The 18,593-nt window shown below is 38.6% G+C and overlaps 1 protein-coding gene across 1 annotated transcript; it reads left to right on the top strand.

The window, feature by feature from the left end:
* The first annotated feature begins 484 nt into the window (after positions 1-484).
* On the top strand, positions 485-18,398 carry LOC144642488 (phosphatidylinositol 4-kinase beta-like). The gene is given in 21 exon segments (XM_078501451.1): positions 485-1,785; positions 3,297-3,340; positions 4,245-4,335; positions 4,972-5,078; positions 7,330-7,492; positions 8,248-8,394; positions 9,449-9,539; positions 10,197-10,339; positions 10,668-10,703; positions 10,705-10,766; positions 11,017-11,068; positions 11,228-11,302; positions 11,400-11,496; positions 11,598-11,679; positions 12,699-12,777; positions 12,908-12,948; positions 13,304-13,421; positions 14,197-14,303; positions 14,849-14,981; positions 15,091-15,211; positions 16,271-18,398. Coding segments are annotated over 21 exon segments (2,397 nt in total). The 5' UTR covers positions 485-1,362; the 3' UTR covers positions 16,456-18,398.
* Positions 18,399-18,593: the final 195 nt, after the last annotated feature.

Here is an 18,593-nt window from a genome sequence, read left to right as displayed (position 1 = left end):
AAAGAAGGAGAATAATAAATTTTCAGATCGGCAGGGAGCGGGACGGCTCTACACAGGCTAAGCGTGGGTCTCATGCAAAGAAATTGGCTGAGACCAGGAACCCGAATGCCGAGACAGAAACCGCCTTATGAAAACTTCTTGCACCCAAGTAACTCTCCAATCCAAAGTACTGAAACTTAAGTTTTTGTGCTTGCCCACTCTTAAGGAGAAGTGGGGCTCCCCCAGGTTGATCACTTTAAAAATTTTGCATGTCTCTTCCCTTTTCCTCACAAATCCCTAAAATCAATCAAATGACATGAACAATAGTTCCTTCTTTCCTGAAATAAATGACCACATTTTCTTTTTTCCTAGAACCCCTAGGAGTACTCTCCCCCAACGGTCCGAGGGGCGGGGGACGAGGACTTCTCCGAGGACTGTCGCTTTTCTATCCCCAGTCTCCGCCCTCTCTATGCGTTAACCTCCAATAGCATTCTGGGTAATTGCAGCTGCAGATGTTCTTCCTTCAAAACCTTCACGTAAACTGTTTACAGGCAGAAATCGGCGGATTTATTCCCTTGTGGCTACACTATCAACAGGAGACAACAACTAGACGGTTTTCTTCAAGCAGCACTTTGTATTAGAGTGGGAGTCAACCAGAAAATGATTGAAACATGAAAAGGTGAAAAGGAGGTGGACCGAAAATTGTCATTTGAGTCAAGAGTGTATCTCGCTTCATTGAACCATTGGATTTTCGCGTGTTTCTGGAGTAGTTCTGGCGATTTTACGAGCACGTAAAGGGTTTCGACTTCAATTTTGGAAAGCGCTGTAAGTGTGAAAGGTTCTAGGAGAAAAGCAACGTCTTGTGCTGGCAAATTCTACTTCGCCTTGGCCGGCCACTACAACATCAAGTTCACTTCCGATTTGGATACTAGCGCTGTTCTGCGTGTCTTCACGCAATAAAAATTTCTTTGTCTGGTGTTGACACTTTTGGCGACTCTATCGACTGGTACTTACAAATTTATGGTCCGTTTGGAAAAGGAGGAAAGAGCTTATTGCAGTCAGAGCTTACTGCGTTTTTATACATTGGGACATCAAGACGTTTTTTCTGTCATCGAGACAAATAAACTTTCTAGAGAAAACGTGATTAGTCGAATTTTCACCGTTTCGCAAGAAAGGGGTTAAAGGTCTGGAGCTTTAAAAGTGACTTACGTAGAAGCCTAGTAGCCCTGTATGCTGTTTTGATGCTTTAATTTATTGAACCAGGCTTACATTCGTGTATTGATGTTACATTGTGTGCCCTAAATGTGGCAGAAACTCAATATAAGGTTACAATTGACTTGTCTTGGAGTTGCATGTGCAACACGCTGAAGAAACATAGCTGTAATGACAGAAAGTCCAGTATGTTGTACTGCACAACCAACCCCTTCCTCTCCAAATTCTAACCCATTCAAATCTTGGCAAGATGTTGTTGAAGTTGACTTGCAAGCAAATGAGATAATTATACCTGTGAACAATAACCCCAATGAAAATCTTGGGGCTCACTCTCTTCACAACGGAAATGCTTCTCATACAGAGATAGACTCACAAATGGCTGAGAGTGAAATGCAGCAAAGAACTAGAAATCTGCGCAAAGACTTAAGGCTTGACCTTGCGGAGACAAACTCTGACACAAGTCTTCCACCTCCTAAAAGTTCCTGGTTACTGCGTCTGTTTGAATCCAAGCTATTTGACATGTCAATTGCAATTGCATATTTGTTCAATTCCAAGGAGCCTGGAGTTCTGACATACCTTGGGAACAAACTCTTTGTAAGTATTCAAGAAGTTTAGTAGGCAAAGGATACGACATCTGCAACAAAAGTGCCATCTCAGTTTCAGAGCTTCTTGCTTTACTAAGCTTTTATGATAAAATGAAGTTAGTGAAGCAAAAATAGGCTAACAGATGGCACAGTTGAAACATGTAACATTTATTGTCAGTGGTTCAATTTTACTCGTTGGTACAAGTAGTTATTAGCATTTTCCTTTGTTCTAGTGTATCGTAATACAGTAAGCATAATTAAGAACCTTATTATCAGTTAACGGACTTATATATTATAACCTCAGTTAAACATCAATAATGAAGGCCTAGGTTTAACGAACAATATTCTTCACCCAAGTAATAAAAAAATATAGAAAACAACCACGGTATAACGAAACCTGAACATATAGCCAAATTTATCTTGCCAGTCCCTTGGCCCTTCGTTATATCGATGTTCCACTGTATTGTGATAATGAATGAAAAACAAAAATTACCAGATTCTACCGAGGGTAAAATTTAATTACAACATATGTTTCTGCTAAGAATAGACCTTTTCCAGCCATTTAGTCATTTGTGTTCATTTTGCCCTCCAAGCCTCGTCAGTGGGTACAGAATACAAAATAATTTGAGCACCCAAACGAGGTCTGGATGGCAATTAACACAAACATAAAGAATAATGTACAGCACGAAAAAGGCCAGTTTACTGCCAAAACAATTTGTTTTGCACTCCCATTTTCTTATCAAAATTTAATCCAAGAAACTTATACTGCATTCACACTTGGCTGAAGTATGTTTAGTCTGATCTTATGAATAAGGCATGTTTCACTCAAAAAGTGTTCCCATCAACCAGTACATTGCAAGTGAGTCATGAAAAAAACATGACTGTTTACTCTGAGCGTGATTGCAGCTACCACATGGGGTAGTTTTGATCTGTAAGTCACAAGAAACATGTTAATGTTGTTCTCTAACAGACAAGTGAGTGTGTTCAGGGTTTATCAAGTTTGTCAGATCAAGTATGATTTTAAAGATATGTAAATGCTATAACATGGCAATTCCAGACCCACAATGGCTCATGTTCAAGAAGAACAACTTTCGTGAACAATGCAATAATAAATATATGTCTAAGGGAAATATGCTTATTAAATAATAAAAAATGTTTACTCTAAATATGTTCATTCAAGAGATAGTGTGAATGCAGTAAATTAGATCCGCTCAATACAATAAACATGGGACAGGCACTGACTTTGAGTCTTTCTGCTCCATGTATGTGTACGTTTATAAGTTTGGATAAATTTTGCTAATAAATTGCCCCATTATGCTTCTGACAGTACTTTAATTAAAATTGCCAAATATGCTTGCTTGGACATGGTAATTGTCCCCATATTTGTAATATGTCAAACAAATATATGATGTGACTTTCATTTGTCAGATTGAAGTCATACTGAATATCAGATGTACAGGAATAGTACAGTGCTGTTTCCTTAGACTTAGAGGAATTTAAATTCGTTTCGTTTTTTTTCAGACCTTTGATGACGAAGATGTCAACTTCTATTTGCCACAGCTTATGTAAGTTATTCTTAATTAAATAAAACTACATTGTTTTTAATTTAAGTATTATTTTCCTAATACATGTGCAGTGCTCAATAAAATTTCCCACTTCAAGCATCATGGAACCAACTTTAATGTGTACTTCCCATTTTAATGCTGTCTATACTAAAGTGTCTCTAATAAGGGTTCAACACACAGGGTGCTTACCATTTAGCCAAAAAACCTGGAATTTCGGTTTGAAGTCAAATGGTAAGGTAATTTTCCGGAAATTCCTTCGGATTGTGGACTACCTCTAGAGGTACTCCACTTTTTCCGTTCGGAACGGAACATCGGAAATTTCCTACCATTTGAGCGAATTCCGTTTCCAGGCCCTTTTTAGCACCTCCGCGCGGTTTTAGTTGTGTACATATGGCTCTCTGTATGTTCAACTCGACCATAAAAATGCCAGCACTTTTTTAACGGGAGAAATAAGCTGCCTGCCTCTGGTATACACTGGAATTGTTCTGTGTTCATTTTTTCTCGGGGGATCTGCTCGAACGTGCCATTTCCCTCAACTCAACTCGTGCAGTTTAGGGAACTGTTACACCTCAAAATAACATTGTATTCTGTTTAATCGCGTCTCATGGAACATGGCAGTAAACAGCATCAGCCCATCTTCTTCGTCAAGTTTTTTCTACCTCGAGTATTCAGCTATTCGACAGAAAAAACACTGATCGCGCTGTCGGTGGCGGAAAGGAACGCCTGGTAGAATAATGGTAGCGAAATCTCATCCGGTTGGTCGTTATATTCGGAAAATCGCTACCAATGCAACGGTCGCACCAACCGATTTTCTTACAAATGGTAAGCACCCACAATCATGTAGTATCATCAACAATGCCCATCTTTTTTATCATGAATTAATTTTATCTCAATATGTTTTTAGTAACATGTACATCCACGTGGATGAAGTATCAGACGCTCTTCACAGATACTTGGTTGAGAGGTGCAAGAGGAGTTTTTCCTTTGCATTGCAGGTACTGTTAGTTTTTTCCAGGGCTGTCTTTGTGTTAATTACTTTAAGGCTTAGCACTTTGCTACATGTACATGTACATGTAACCCCCCTCCCCCTCGCGCCTCGTCCCGCCGCTGGGCTCGCGGACTGCCGCCCACGGGTGCCGTCACGGACGGGGGACATGTCATGTATGAAGTCCATTGACAAAATGTTTACTGAGAAAAGTGTAGAATTATGATTATTGCACAAAAGCCTGAACCCCAGGAGACATCCTTGGATTCCCTGCATATTTAAGTATTTACAGTTAATTGTAGATTTTCTCAATGCCCGTTTCTGGTAGTTCAGTTCTTTGGCAGTTTATTTATTATTTTAAAGATTCCTGATTTGCTAAACAAATGGGTATGCAGGGGGTGGGGGAGGGAGCAGGTTTTGATAAATGCCTGCATGGTGATTAGTTGTGATTTTTTTTTTTAATTACATAAAATTGAAATGATGCAATTTTATAGCATAAGATTAGTTCATTTTTTTGCTTTGCTTTGATATATAGTTTGTGGTGGTTGAAATAAAAACAGCATGCTTCAAATTCTCGTGGCTAAGGACAACTGCAAAGGTCTATACCGTAATATTAAAATAAAAGAGTTTCTCTTAAAATCTTCAGGCTTCTTGGCTGTTAGAAGCGTACTGTGCTGATGGATGGCTTCCTTCTATTGAGTATGCTAGAGGCATTAGACTGTTGCAGTTGGTGTTGGACGGATGCAGGCCAAAGTATGTGACAAAAAATGCACTTCTGCATTTTTTTTTCTTTAATTCAGAAAACAAAGTGCTATAAAATATATGGGAGAAATCAAGTTAAGGGCCATGACACAGGGACAAATCTGTTAAGTTGATTTAACATTAAAGTCAAACCTCTCCCTACGGGTGGGAGGCGTGGTGGCCTAATTCCGGTTAATGCGCCGGATCCCGGATCGAGCGGTCCGGGTTTGAGCTCTGGCCGGGGTCATTGTGTTGTGTTCTTGGGCAAGACACTTAACTCTCAAAGTGCCTCTCTCCACTCAGGTGTATAAATGGGTACCGGCGACATAATGTTGGGGGGGGGGGGGGTACCCTGCGATGGACTAGCATCCCATTCAGGGGGGAATAGAAATATTCCTAGTTGCTTAATAGTTGCCTTAATGCTACAGAAGCCAGGATAAGCTCCGGCAGTATGAGAAAAAAACTGCTTGGCTCGAGGCTTTCCTTTTTTTTCCCTCTCCGTACGGACACCTCTCTAATATGGCCACCTCTCTATTACGGACAATCGCTGATGTCCCAACAAAATTCTTATTATATTTTCTTTAGAAAAAACCTCTAAAATACGGACAACGGACACTAAATCTTGGCCCCAGGGAACAAATTAATATAAACTTAACCTCCCTATTACGGACGCTTCGGTGGCCATGCAATGATATTTTGTGTTCGTAATACAAGTTTCCTGTTTGTGGTCACAAAATATACCAATGTCGCTTTATTCATCTTAGCCGTTTTACAATTTGTGCTTAGTGTTAATTTTTACCTACAGCATTGTGTTGCAGAATATTTCGAGTTACGAAATACTTTAAGCTGTCAATAAAATCAAAAGTGAGGTCATATACTGAGGTGTCCTCTATAATACGGACACCTATCTTATACGGACACTTTGCTCTGTCCCTTCGGTGTCCGTATTAGAGAGGTTCAACTGTAGTCAGACATTTTTTTTTTTTTTTTTTTTTTTTTTTTTTTTTTCTCTTTTTTGTTTTTTTTTTTTTTTTTTTTCTTTTTTTTTTATTTAAAAAAAAAAAAAAAAAATTTTTTTATCAAATTTATTAGCATCTTTTTGCACCAAGCTTTTCATTTACTGGAAAATACAATAACCCATATAACTCAGGCAACTTTCTTGCCCAGTGTAGACAAGGGGAGGTGTTGGTGGTGATTAAAATCTTTCATGATATCACAGGGGCAGGAACAGTCTGAACTGGTGGGACAAGTAACAGGCATAAAGCTTTCTCCCCATTAGAGTTCCCATTGTCTCCTGACATTTTATGTGAAGAAATAAATCAAAAAATTAATCACAGCGCTTGGAATTCCACTTTACAAACCCTGAATTTGTTGAACCTCCCAATACCTCGAACTCATGAAGTTTTTTCTCTTGGATTTGCTTCATTCAGTCAAAGATTTCAATTTTTGTCACCCAATTTCTCAAACCAATTTTATTTCTCTTAGAGGGTCAAGAAAACAGGATAATTCCATAATAATTATAATTGTAGAGTGTATAGAATTTATGAGTTCGAGTTAGAAATTTCGAGTTCGAGTGAGAAATTTGGAGTTTGAGTTATGGGGTAACATTTTCCCAGTTGGTCACGCATAGTGTCACCCTTATCACAAAATGAAAGCTAACCGCAAGCAAATAGGAGTGGAACTAACCGCAAGCAAATAGGAATGGAACTAACTGCAAGCAAACCAGAGTGGAGCTAACCGCAAGCAACTCGAACTCGATATTTTAACTCGAACTCGAAATTCTAACTCGAAATCGAACTCAACTCGAAATTCTAACTGGAACTCGAACTCATGAAATGGACAGACCCATAATTGTAATATTTAAAACAAACTTAAGGAATGGTCAATGAAAGTGAGTATTGTTACTTGTATTATGTCCATTAATGCCCTTTTAATTAGTACCTCTTCTGCTATTTTTGCCAAGCTTTCTCTCAAAGCATAAACCAGATTAATTTTACTGCTCCTGTGTGGTGATACCTTAACACAAACAGCAATTAAACTTTAAACAAGTAACTTACAGTGTATATATAAAATTAAAACTTAAACATAAATATGTAATTCTTTGAATTTCGAAATCCAATTGAAACAATAAAAACATTTAATAAAAAGAACTTCTGACTGGTAATAATAATTATTACATTATTGTCTAAATACCAAAACCAAATTTGAGTTGAATTCTAAAAGAGTTAATTCATTCATTCATGTCCTTCAATTTTCTTCACAGGTCCCCCTTAAGTCCTTCAGGTTTAGGTGGGTCTCATGCATTACCTTCGCCCGTCTCCCCAGCAACCATGGGTGCAACCTTAACCACTCCAACAAAGAAAACCCACCAGAGATCAAAATCAGATGCCACTGCAGCTATCACTGCTTCCACCCGCCTGATGCAAGTAAGTGGGGGGAAAAGGTCTATAAAGCAGTTTTCTTATACCATGTATGTGCCCTCCACCCAGTCCATTCGCATCTGAATCCGAAATTTTAAAAGAACAATGTCACAGTAGGGGGGGCAAAAAAACGCCGGGCGCTACGCTCCTGCATATAAGTCATGTTAATTTCTGTTTCCTTTCAAATTGAAGGAAACCTCAAAATATAATAGTTTTCTAACATAGAAAAACAACAAAGGAGTAATAAAAAGGCAAAAATAACCAAGAATGGTTTTGACTGATAAAAATTAATTCGTTCGACAAATTTGGATTTTTTTTCCCCAGTTTTTTAACATGTTTTCTGTGACGTAGCTCATTTAAACAATCATTGATTGTGAGACTATTAGTTCATTTGGCAGTTGTAATAGACTTGCAATGTCATTAAATTTCACCCTGCCCTGTTGACCAGGCTTTGCCCATGGTATTAATAATATGATAATAAATAATAAATTAATACATATTTTATAGCTTTTATCCAGGCCTGCTCTAGGCGCTTTACAATAATGTTAAAAAATTTAAGAAAAACGGTACTGACATTACAATATAATAAAATGAGCTATATATATATAAATCTTAACAGTTAGCAGACATTCAATTACTTAGGGGAAACGGTCTTTAATAAAAGAATATCCAATTTTCCCAGCTTAAATGAGCACTTCACTGGTTGTTTCAAAGAGAATTTTATGAAACTAACTGACAGTGATAACTGACCTATTTTCTAGTCAAATGAGTACGAGTCCCCAACTGGAGACCTGAGGTATGGCCATGCATTTGACAGCCGCTGCACCAAACACTCCCCTGTGATATCTCCTAATGCATCAAGTCCTGCGCTTACTGAACTAGTTCGAACACCTGATTGTGGCTGCCAGGTTAGACTTTTTTCATCCTTTGTAATTAACTTCTAAGATTAGAGCAGTTTTCACTTGAGTGTCGAAAGTAAATTGCGATTGCTTTGGTTTTGCATTACTACGCTTAGTGATTGGCTTAAAAATCTTGCGCCACTTTCTCAGCCAATCAGGAGTAAAACCAAAACCAATCGTGACTCGCTCGCGCACGTTTTCCCGCTCTTCGTGCCAGCTACATGTATTTGCTACGAGTTTTGATTGGTTCACTTGATTGTCTGTGTCCTTTGTGATTGGCCAGAGTAATTACTTTGGTTTTGGTTTTACGACACTCAATTCAAAACTGCTCTAAAGTAGCCCTTTAAGTCATTAAATGTACATGTATTTACAGAGCCAAGGTTACACAGTGCTCCAAGCTAACGTTTTTCAGAAGTTGCTTTTTGGTGACATCCAGTGTTCTCCCTAGGATTTTGGGAAACCAGGTGGTAGTTTGGACTGTGGATTTCAAGTTAAAACCAGAGTAAAAGTTACTAATTTTCCGGTTTGCGAAGCTTTTAGTTTCTGTTCTGGCCCCATCGCTAGTTCACCATCTTTACCCGGATTCTTTCTATTCCATGTTACGATACCTTGAAGTGCAGTTGTGTTCCTGTCTCAATTTGATAAAGGTAGCTTCCTTCATCAGGAAATAAATGCCGTCATGCTCACAGGTTTGAACATAGTAATTCAAGGGGTAAGATCCCTTTGCTTAATGACATTAATGGTGAGAAAACACAGTAAAAAATAATAAGTGATATAGTCTTTGCTTATGGATTAGGAATGCCTAGTTCCAGATCTCAAACAGTCAGGTACCTGTTGTGCTATAATCTTCAATTTTAAGTCCGGCGGCAACTATTTTCCTTCAATTCGAAGCTATGAGACCCCCTTTTTCGCCTTAAATTCCTTCATTAGGGAGAACACTGATTTCCTTCTTGTAAAATCGCGTTAATTTAGGTCGCGTTTATCCCCAAGATACCTTAATTAATCACGGGTTTGCCTTAATTTCCTTTAATAAGGTAATTTCGATGACATTTTATCTTTTCAGACTCCAAGGCTCGTAGCTCAAAGAGAGTTCATGAGTGCACTCATTGCTGTGGGCAAGAGGCTCACTTCCCTGCCAACAAAGGATCTCAAGAGTAAGTTGACCAGTCATGACCAGTGTACATATCAAAGAACTTACAACATGGTCGTGGCCTTCAGTTGTTTATGGCTCATGGCACTGATAAGACAAAGGTCATGGGTTTAAACCCTGTTGGAACTTTTCTTTTCAAACTTCCTTGCAATTGCTTAAAATGCAAACTGACTGTAAGGGTGATTTGTTCACGCAACAGTCCTCTGCACCCTCTATTTTATGCCCCTTCCCCAGGAAAGGAAATCAGGGGGACCTAATTAAGAAGTCATTGGCATTTGGCTCTTATTTTTTAATGTGTAAAAAAAAAAAAAAAAAAAAATAACTCCGCCCAAAAAAAAAAAAAAAAACCGCACAAAAAAAAAAAAAAAAAAAAAAAAAAAAGAAAAGCGGGGGAAAAAGTGTGATCGAGGACGAGATGTTTTTTTTTTTTTTTTTTTTTTGGGGGGAAAAAGGGCGCGAGAATTTTAAGCCAATCACTATGCGTAGTAATGCAAAACCAAAGCAAACGCAAACCGCTCTAATGTGAAACTCTGTATTACCAAGCTCCCTGCATAAGAATGAGAAAGAAAATAAGAGCGACAGAGGTAAATAATATATAATTTATTAGTATTATTGAGGAGGTTTGAATTGACTGTGCATATGCCATTTGTCCCTTGTGTAGCGTCCAGACTATATGCAGAACTGTCGCTGTTAAACCTGAACTTGCCAGCCAAAGTGAGCTTACCAGTGCATCCTGGGATTGGAGACCATTATGTTGTGAGAATACCACATACTGCTGCCGTGGTTCTCAACTCTAAAGATAAGGTCAGTTGATTTAACTTTGGGTGACAATAGGCCATTTCCAAGTTTCCCTTTGCCTCTGTTTTAAAACTAGTCTACGTGCAAAACCATTTATATGAAAATGATTTTCAACTACAGGTCCATTTTCATGCAAATCAAACTCATTTTCATTTGAAAGGTTTTGCACGTAGACTCAATTTGAAACAGAGGCAAAGGGTAACTCAGAAATAGCCTATTTGTACAGAAGCTCATATGTGATATAAATTTATTTACATTCTATTGTTGACAGTATTTACATGTAAGAGATAGTACAATTATTAGTATACCGGTAAATAGTCTTGTTGTATTTCAGGCTCCATATATGATATATGTAGAAGTTTTGTGCACCTTCAGGAAATGGAGATGATTCATTTCCATCCAAACAGTTCCAACCTACATTACGGCAAACAAGGTATCTATAGAATTTACCAACTTCACAGTATCACATTGTACATAATGTACAGCAGAAGATGGGGAGGTGGGTAGCATGGGATCCCCAACAAACCTTAAGGTCGAAGTTGACAATCGAAGCCCCTTTGGCCCCGGTTCTTGCTCTAAGCGGTACAGATATCAGGCTGATGTCTCTGGACCCGTAGGCAGTACGAACATTCCTTGACTGGTGCTATCCCTTCGTTAATAAAGTTGCTGCCTTTTTCTTGCAGGTCAGAAGAACACTTACCCACTTACTGTCGCTCGGATGTTGTCCAATTTACAGTGAGTGATAAATAATTTATGCATTTTATTAAGCTGGTATTATTTTGAACATTGTTTTACATTTGTAATCAGGAGTATTTTCTATTTTTATTTCCGCGTCTGATGAAGCCACAAGTGAAATTTTAACTTGTAAGTATTTGTGCCTCCTTGTTTTGTTAGGTATCGGGTGGTGACTCTGATGATGAGTGCTGGTCTACAGTGATAGAAGATAAATCAAAACAAGATATAGTGGATGTAAGTTTATGATCTTTCATACTTTGAAGCGAGGTCAATTTATTCCCACTTTGTGACATATGCATTTGTTATTTTGTCACCAAAATTTATTTTACAGGGCCCGTTTGTTGCTGCAGGAGACATAAGGCGGAGACTCTCTGAGTCTCTCAGTGCACCTCAAGCCCTGTTCAAGAGGGACCCTGAAGATCCTTCAGGTAGGATTTGAACAGATCTGACCTTGGAATACAGTCACATTTAGATCTACTCCTTTTCCCTTACTAGATACGCTAGCTAATAATCTTTTGCCTCATTGCAGCTGCTGTTCTCAAGGAGCCATGGGAAGAAAAAGAAGCAAGGATTCGAGAAGCTTCACCGTATGGTCACGTGCCCAACTGGAATATCCTCTTTTATGACGTCAAAACACTACTTTACAAAATTCGTCACGCCATTTTCAGTCATGCAATTTGAGTAACGCGATTAATAATTATGGATAACGCTTTTTAGGTCAATCGGTTCTGTTACATGCAAAACCTTCTGAGAATAGGTTAAGGTCATTGCCCTGAAATAGAACTGAACACAATTTTTTAACCAAACTTCGCCTATTGGTTTATTACTTTAAGGGAACTTAAATTTTGAAATAAAAAAGGGGGGTCACCAGATTCGTTTAGGAGCAGGAAGACCTTGTATATTCCATATAATTCCTTTAAAATTCCTCTTCGAGTACTAGTAAAGTACACGTTTTTAGCGATAATTTATTTTTTAAACACAAGAATTGATCTGTTTTCATTTCACAGAAAGAACTTGATCGCTACACCCAAAATATGAGAAAAAATTGATAGGTCACCAGACTCGTTTACGAGAAATCGACAATTTACTTCTCTCGCGGACTAAGCCACATAGAAAAAAGCCGCCATTTTGTTTATGTGCGCGCGCTCGCGCGCGCTTATTACGCGTAAAATTCTGCGCAGTAAGGATGCGCAATGCAATACAGGGCAATGACCTTAAACCTTCAACTATGATCCTGGTTTGAACTTGTATAGAAAAACACAAAAAATACTAAGAAGGCAGGTTAGGTGTCCACAATTAGTAGAGGGGACTTTTCTCCTCAGCTACTACAGATTTGACACGATAATAAAGTTATTGTAAGAAGATAAAAAGCGTTCTCTGGTAAAAATGTTTTAAAAATTATTAGCTTTCGACAGCCAGACTGCTGTCTTCGACGGATAAAAACACTTAGTGAAACTTTTATATAATGCCAATGGTAAAAAAAAACACACACACTGACACACAAAAAAGCAAAACTCGTAACTTAATTCTATTAGGCCACTAGAAAACAAGTATAAGTAAGTTGTAAGTGGACCTAATCAGTGACACCGTGTATAAATTACAAGTAATGTCCTTGACTGCTATGTTTACAATTGTTACCGATGATCGTGAAGTGTGGAGATGATCTTCGCCAAGAACTTCTCGCCTACCAGCTTCTGCTACAATTTCAGGTTAGTATGACTGCAGACCACCAGTACTACGTATGTGTACACTAAGCTTTCCTTTTCCAAAAAATAAGCTAGCAATCCTTTGATTTGAATTGCAAAAGTACCTCATATCACGTTTTTCCTCTACTTGCAGGCCATTTGGAGACATGAACGGGTGCCTCTTCGTCTAAGGCCGTAAGTATGATACTGCGACTTCCACAGCATGTACAGTCGTGATCGCATTTTATGTTAACGCCTTCTGTCTCGAAAGAATGATCAATTTATAGCTATCCTTGCGTTACTGGAAATTACTGGCGTTACTAGCGTGACTAGAAATGTGTGACGACTCAATCCCGGACGTGTCCCCCCCCCAAAAAAAAAAAAAAAAAAAAAAAAAAAAAAAAAAAAACAAAAAAACGGACGTGTCACAAAACCTCAGCCTGCGTCGCAGCCGGACGTGTCACAAAACCTCGATATACCAGGGTTTGGTTCGTCTGCAACGCAGGCTAAATGGAGGGCTGCAAATTAACAGATCTTATCTTGATGTTAGGTATGCTGTTGTAGTGACGTCGAGTGACAGTGGACTGATTGAGCCTATAGTAAACGCCGTGTCTCTTCATCAGATCAAGAAAAACAGTCAAATGTCTCTCATGAATTACTTCATCAAGGTACTTAGAGAACAACACGCACACAACTGCTATGAAAAGTTGACGCAAAACATCTCAAAATTGTGTCCGTTTTGAGAGTTTGGTGCTAAATCAGAACAGTATCCCCTTGTTGATTTTCTTTTTTTCTTGTCACCCACATGCTTGGTACTGTATTGATGTTGTAATGAGAAAAGAGGTTTTAAGGCAGTTACATTACTGGCTTTTCTTATAACCGGCCCATCGCCAAAAGTGGGTTCTCTTTACGATTTTAATTATAGCTGTGACAGATCGTCAGACATTTAGTAGTAAAAAACTGTGGGAGGCGCGGTGGCCTAATGGTTAGTGCGCTGGACTCCGGATCGAGCGGTCCGAGTTCAAGACCTGGCCGGGGTCATAGTGTTGTGTTCTTAGGCAAGATACTTTACTCTCACAGTGCCTCTCTCCACCCAGGTGTATAAATGGGTACCGGCGAATTTACTGCTGGGGGGGTAACCCTGCGATGGACTAGCATCCTATCCAGGGGGGAGTAGCAATACTCCTAGCCGCTTAATGCTAAAGAAACCGGGATAAGCTCCGGCCTGATGAGCCACTTGGCTCGACAGCAGGCTTTACCTTTACCTTTATTTAAAACGAAATGTTTGAACCTCTATTTATGCCAAAAAAGTTTTCCAAGAATCGTGTTACTTGTACAGCCCTCTGTTGATCATTTTCAAAAAACATGTTTCTGGAAATTTCTTCAATTTCGTGGTGTGTATGTTAATGTATTTTCTTCACCTTTATTTTGTTGTCCTCGTAGGAACATGGAGATGTCAACTCAGAAGAGTTTCTGAATGCTCAACGGAATTTTGTTCAGAGCTGTGCCGCGTACTGTCTTGTGTGCTACTTTATGCAAGTCAAGGACAGGTGATACATAGCGCTTTGAAAGTTTGAAAATTGCCCTGCCAGTTTCTTGCCCCGTAAATCTATGTTTCGAACATTCACACTAACTCAACATACTTAGCTAAGTACGAAACAGGTCTGAAACATGGTTTGTAAGCTTACACGGGAATTCTTATACGATTTGGTGTTAGCTATGATAGAATTATGAGGGTGCACTTAGTCAACAAAAAAGCCTTTGAACAACAAAGAAAGGCACAATCCATTCTAAAAGGTGTGAATAAATGGAATTAACGGTTTATAAGCGATATTTTTCCAAGTAGACACTGTCGAATTTGAAAATGTCTGCCAGACGTTTTCAAAGTTTTAGACCACGACTGCCATATCCGTCCGTAGCCAAACCATCTTCGAATAATTTTCATGATTAGTACAGTACATTTTAGCAATGTCAGGCCGTTATTAGTGGCTTCTCATTTATACCGATACTTTCATTGCATTTTTGCATTGCATGGTGACGCTGTCCCTTTAAGTGTGGCCCTAATTGTTTAACAACGATTTTGTTGTTATTTTAGACACAATGGCAACATTTTACTGGACGGAGAGGGTCACATTATCCACATCGACTTTGGATTTATCCTTTCATGTTCGCCTCGTAACTTAGGTTTCGAGAGTTCACCCTTTAAACTCACTCACGAATTTGTGGAGGTAATGATATTTGTTCCTTTTGTTGTCGTTAGTGTTGAATATTGCATTACCTTACGCGTTGTTTTTTTTTCTGTTTTTTATTTTATTATTATTATTATTATTATTGAAGGTTATGGGCGGAATCGATAGCGACATGTACAACTACTTCAAAATACTAATGCTACAGGGCTTCCTGGCAGCGCGCAAGAACATGGACAAGTGTCTACAGCTGGTCGAGATTATGCAAACAGGTTAGATGACTGGATTTATAACAAAGCAGGAGGTAGAACCATATATAGTACAGTCAGTGGACAGTTAGGTGGAGGTAGATTGGTAGATGCAGTGTGTGTACTTAAGAGGGAATGTGTGTTAATCGATTTTAAGATGTCAGCAACTGATGAGATTGCTAACACAAGGGCATTGACCTTGCTCAAACTCTCTTTGGTATGAATGCTGACGCACCAATTATCAATCTTCACAGTACGAAACCCTCGACTCCTGTACAATTTGCTGTTAAATCGCAGCAAATGTTGTTCTATTAAGAAACTTTCTCTTCAACAATAATTAAGGAAATTATCTACGGATCGAAAATAATGGATTTAAAAAATCAAGTATTTCCCGCACGTCGCTATTTTGGTTTTATGACGTCACACTGTGGGCCCATTTTGTGCAAAACAAGAGAGCTAATGTGTTGACTGGTAAAGATACTGCAAAAAAGGTCTATTGAGATATAAATAATGCAATATTACCGTAATGATTCGATTTAGCGCCCTCCTTCTATAAGCGCCCCCCTTCCGAATAAGCGCCCCCCTTCGAATGTGTTTTGTCACATATTCCCCCCTATTCCCTATTCCAAAAAGCGCCCCCATTCTAAAAAGGGCCCCCGTTCTTATTAGTGCCCCTATTTTAATAAGCGCCCCTATTGTGGATAACTGCCCCTACTAAAGTCATCAACGTCGAATAGATAAACTCATGAATACTCACCGTATTGTACATGTATGTTTTTACTGCTAAAACGAACACTTCTTTTAAAAGAAACTGAACTTCCAAAAATTTATTACTGTTACAGTTCAGTGTTACTGTTAGTTATTTTACTATTTATTAAAGTTTTGTTTTTGAACAGTTTGTTGTTTCTTAAAAATTGTTAAAGAAGCGCCCTGTCTCGAATGAGCGCCCTCCCTTGAGGTGCCAAAAGTAAATAAGCGTCCCGGGCGCTAAATCGAATCATTACAGTATGTGAATTGGTATTCTCGAACACTGTTTCAATAACGTTAAATTGCTTTAATAACTTTATGATTTGTCTCGCTCAGGTTCACAGCTTCCATGTTTCAACCGCGGTTCGTCCACAGTGCGCGCCATGAGAGAAAGATTCCACATGAACTTGACAGAGGAACAGCTGGGTACTTTCATTGATGAGCTGGTGGAAACCAGCATGCACTCGCTCACCACAAAACTTTACGACGGTTTCCAGTACCTCACTAATGGCATTTTATAACAAGAGATGAGACTGGAAAACAAAGCGGCCAGTATCTCAATGTTCAAATCGTCAGATACCCATAAGCGCTCGGAAGGCGTTCAGTGTCAAGTTCAGGATCCTTTCACTGAGCGTGAAGATACCATGTTAAAATCGGCTACCGCTTTCAAGTGACATTTTAAAAGAGAAGGGTAGATATGCTCGGCTTACAAAGGCTATCTATCAGCATTTCAACTCTTGAATGATCGAAGAAGAATGTGGCAAAAATGCTTTTATTGCCAAGTTCACACAGTTTTTAACCCTGAACAAAACATACTGTTGAAGTGCAGCATCCCTTTGAAAGGAAATTATTTAACAAGGGGATGCGCTAGACCAAAGAAGACTAACAGTATTTCACCCTTAAAATGGCGAACTACTTGCAGCAAGTTGGTACTTGAACTTTTTTACACTGGAACAGGAAAAGACACTTGAAGTTCACCGTAATTGCTTGCAAATGGAACATGATTACACCGGTTAAGCTTTTTTCTGCTACTATTGCGTGCCGATGTCAGAAAATTAACCAAGGCTTCTAGCATCAATGAAATTTTACTATAGAGCTTCTTAAATGAAACCTCTCAGTTGAACCGTAGAGATGGGTGTTAATGGGAGAGCCAGAAACTGCAGACATTCTCCAAGTAAACATGGTGATTGATCAGTTAATTTTTTGGACGTGGAATCAGTGAAACAGAGGTTAATTGACGAGGTACCCTGATTTTGGTACCGCTTCACTTTGCTTAGATTTTAAGGCAGCGTTTTGTTGATAAACTAGCGATCTACTACCTATAACTGTACTCGATGTTAACTAAATATTCGATGAGTCATATTAAATTTTTTGGTCGTCATCTCGGTTTCCATAAACGACAGTTGTAAAGATTAAAGACGATGTTATTTATGTTTATTTCGAAGTGCTTTGATAAACTGAATAACCGTTTAATTTATCTTCGTAGGTTTGATAATATTATGAGAATTAAGTAAATGATGGCAAAGTCTTAGGAGGAAATACTATACGAAATTACGAAGACAGCTAAAGAGAACTTCAATATTAATGTTTAGCTTAAAAGGTTACCTCCGTCAGGTGCTTGGCAAGTGTTAAATGGTCAAATCGATCTACTATAGAATTTAATTTTAAAAAAGGTAAAACAAAAGTGGTGAACATAAATAAGCTGATAATATTTCCATGTTAATATTCCAAATATTTGATTTTTTTACTGTATAATACAATTATTATTTACTTATAATAGCAAACATATGTAAGTTGTGTTTTTTTTTTCTTTCGTTCCTCTTGATTGTTTTGTAAGGTCGTTCACTAAAAACCTCTGTCCAAACAAGGGAAATGCGATTATATTCATGACCTGATATTGCATTTGGTTTTTTTGCTGGTGTACACGATACCATTCTTGTTAATTTGTTTCCACCACTTTAAAAGCGATACAACATCCGAACAAGCTACTGTTTCTAAGCGAAGCATCGTTCTTTCACGAGCCAGGCAGTTTGACCAGGCTCTCACGGTTTATCTGAGCCGCTTCAGAATCGTACCCAGTGTTTACTCGTTTTTTCGCTACCCTCGAAGAGGTTGATGGGAAGGAGAGGGAAAATTTTGCGCGCCGCTCAAAAAGCGAGAGAAGAGACTCGGTATAAGTCTGGAGCCGCTTGGAGATGCAACGCTGGTGGTATAAATAATAGTCTAAATACGGGCAGGCCTCGAATAACTTGGCCTATCACAAATAGCTAGAGGGTTGTAATGGCTATAGTCGTAACCAACCAATCGTAATGTCTATTGGTACCTGTGTTGTATAGCATTGATAATAAGATTTTTATTTAAAGCTGTTTACTCTTTTATATAACTGTACTTAAAAGAGCAGAATTCAGAATTATAGTTTTATCATTTGGAACAATTTTGTTTTAATAAAAAGCTGTTCTTGGTACTGAACGTTTCCTCATTTTTTCTCGGCTTTATGTTTTCATTGAGTATTATCAGAGACGGCGGAGCGTTTTGAAACTTGGGGGGGGGGGGGGAGGGCAAGGTACTACAAGCCAAGCGCATACCCCCCGGGACGCACCCCTTACTCAAATTTCCCACAATGTTTTTAACAGTGTCCGTAATCGTTTTGTGGCAATGC

The sequence above is a fragment of the Oculina patagonica genome, chromosome 1 (genome assembly GCF_052425735.1).
Source record: "Oculina patagonica isolate OP01 chromosome 1, crgOcupat, whole genome shotgun sequence".
Taxonomy (NCBI): domain Eukaryota; kingdom Metazoa; phylum Cnidaria; class Anthozoa; order Scleractinia; family Oculinidae; genus Oculina; species Oculina patagonica.
The sequence above is the reverse complement of the archived record's forward strand: the minus strand, read 5'-3'. Positions and strand labels throughout refer to the sequence as shown.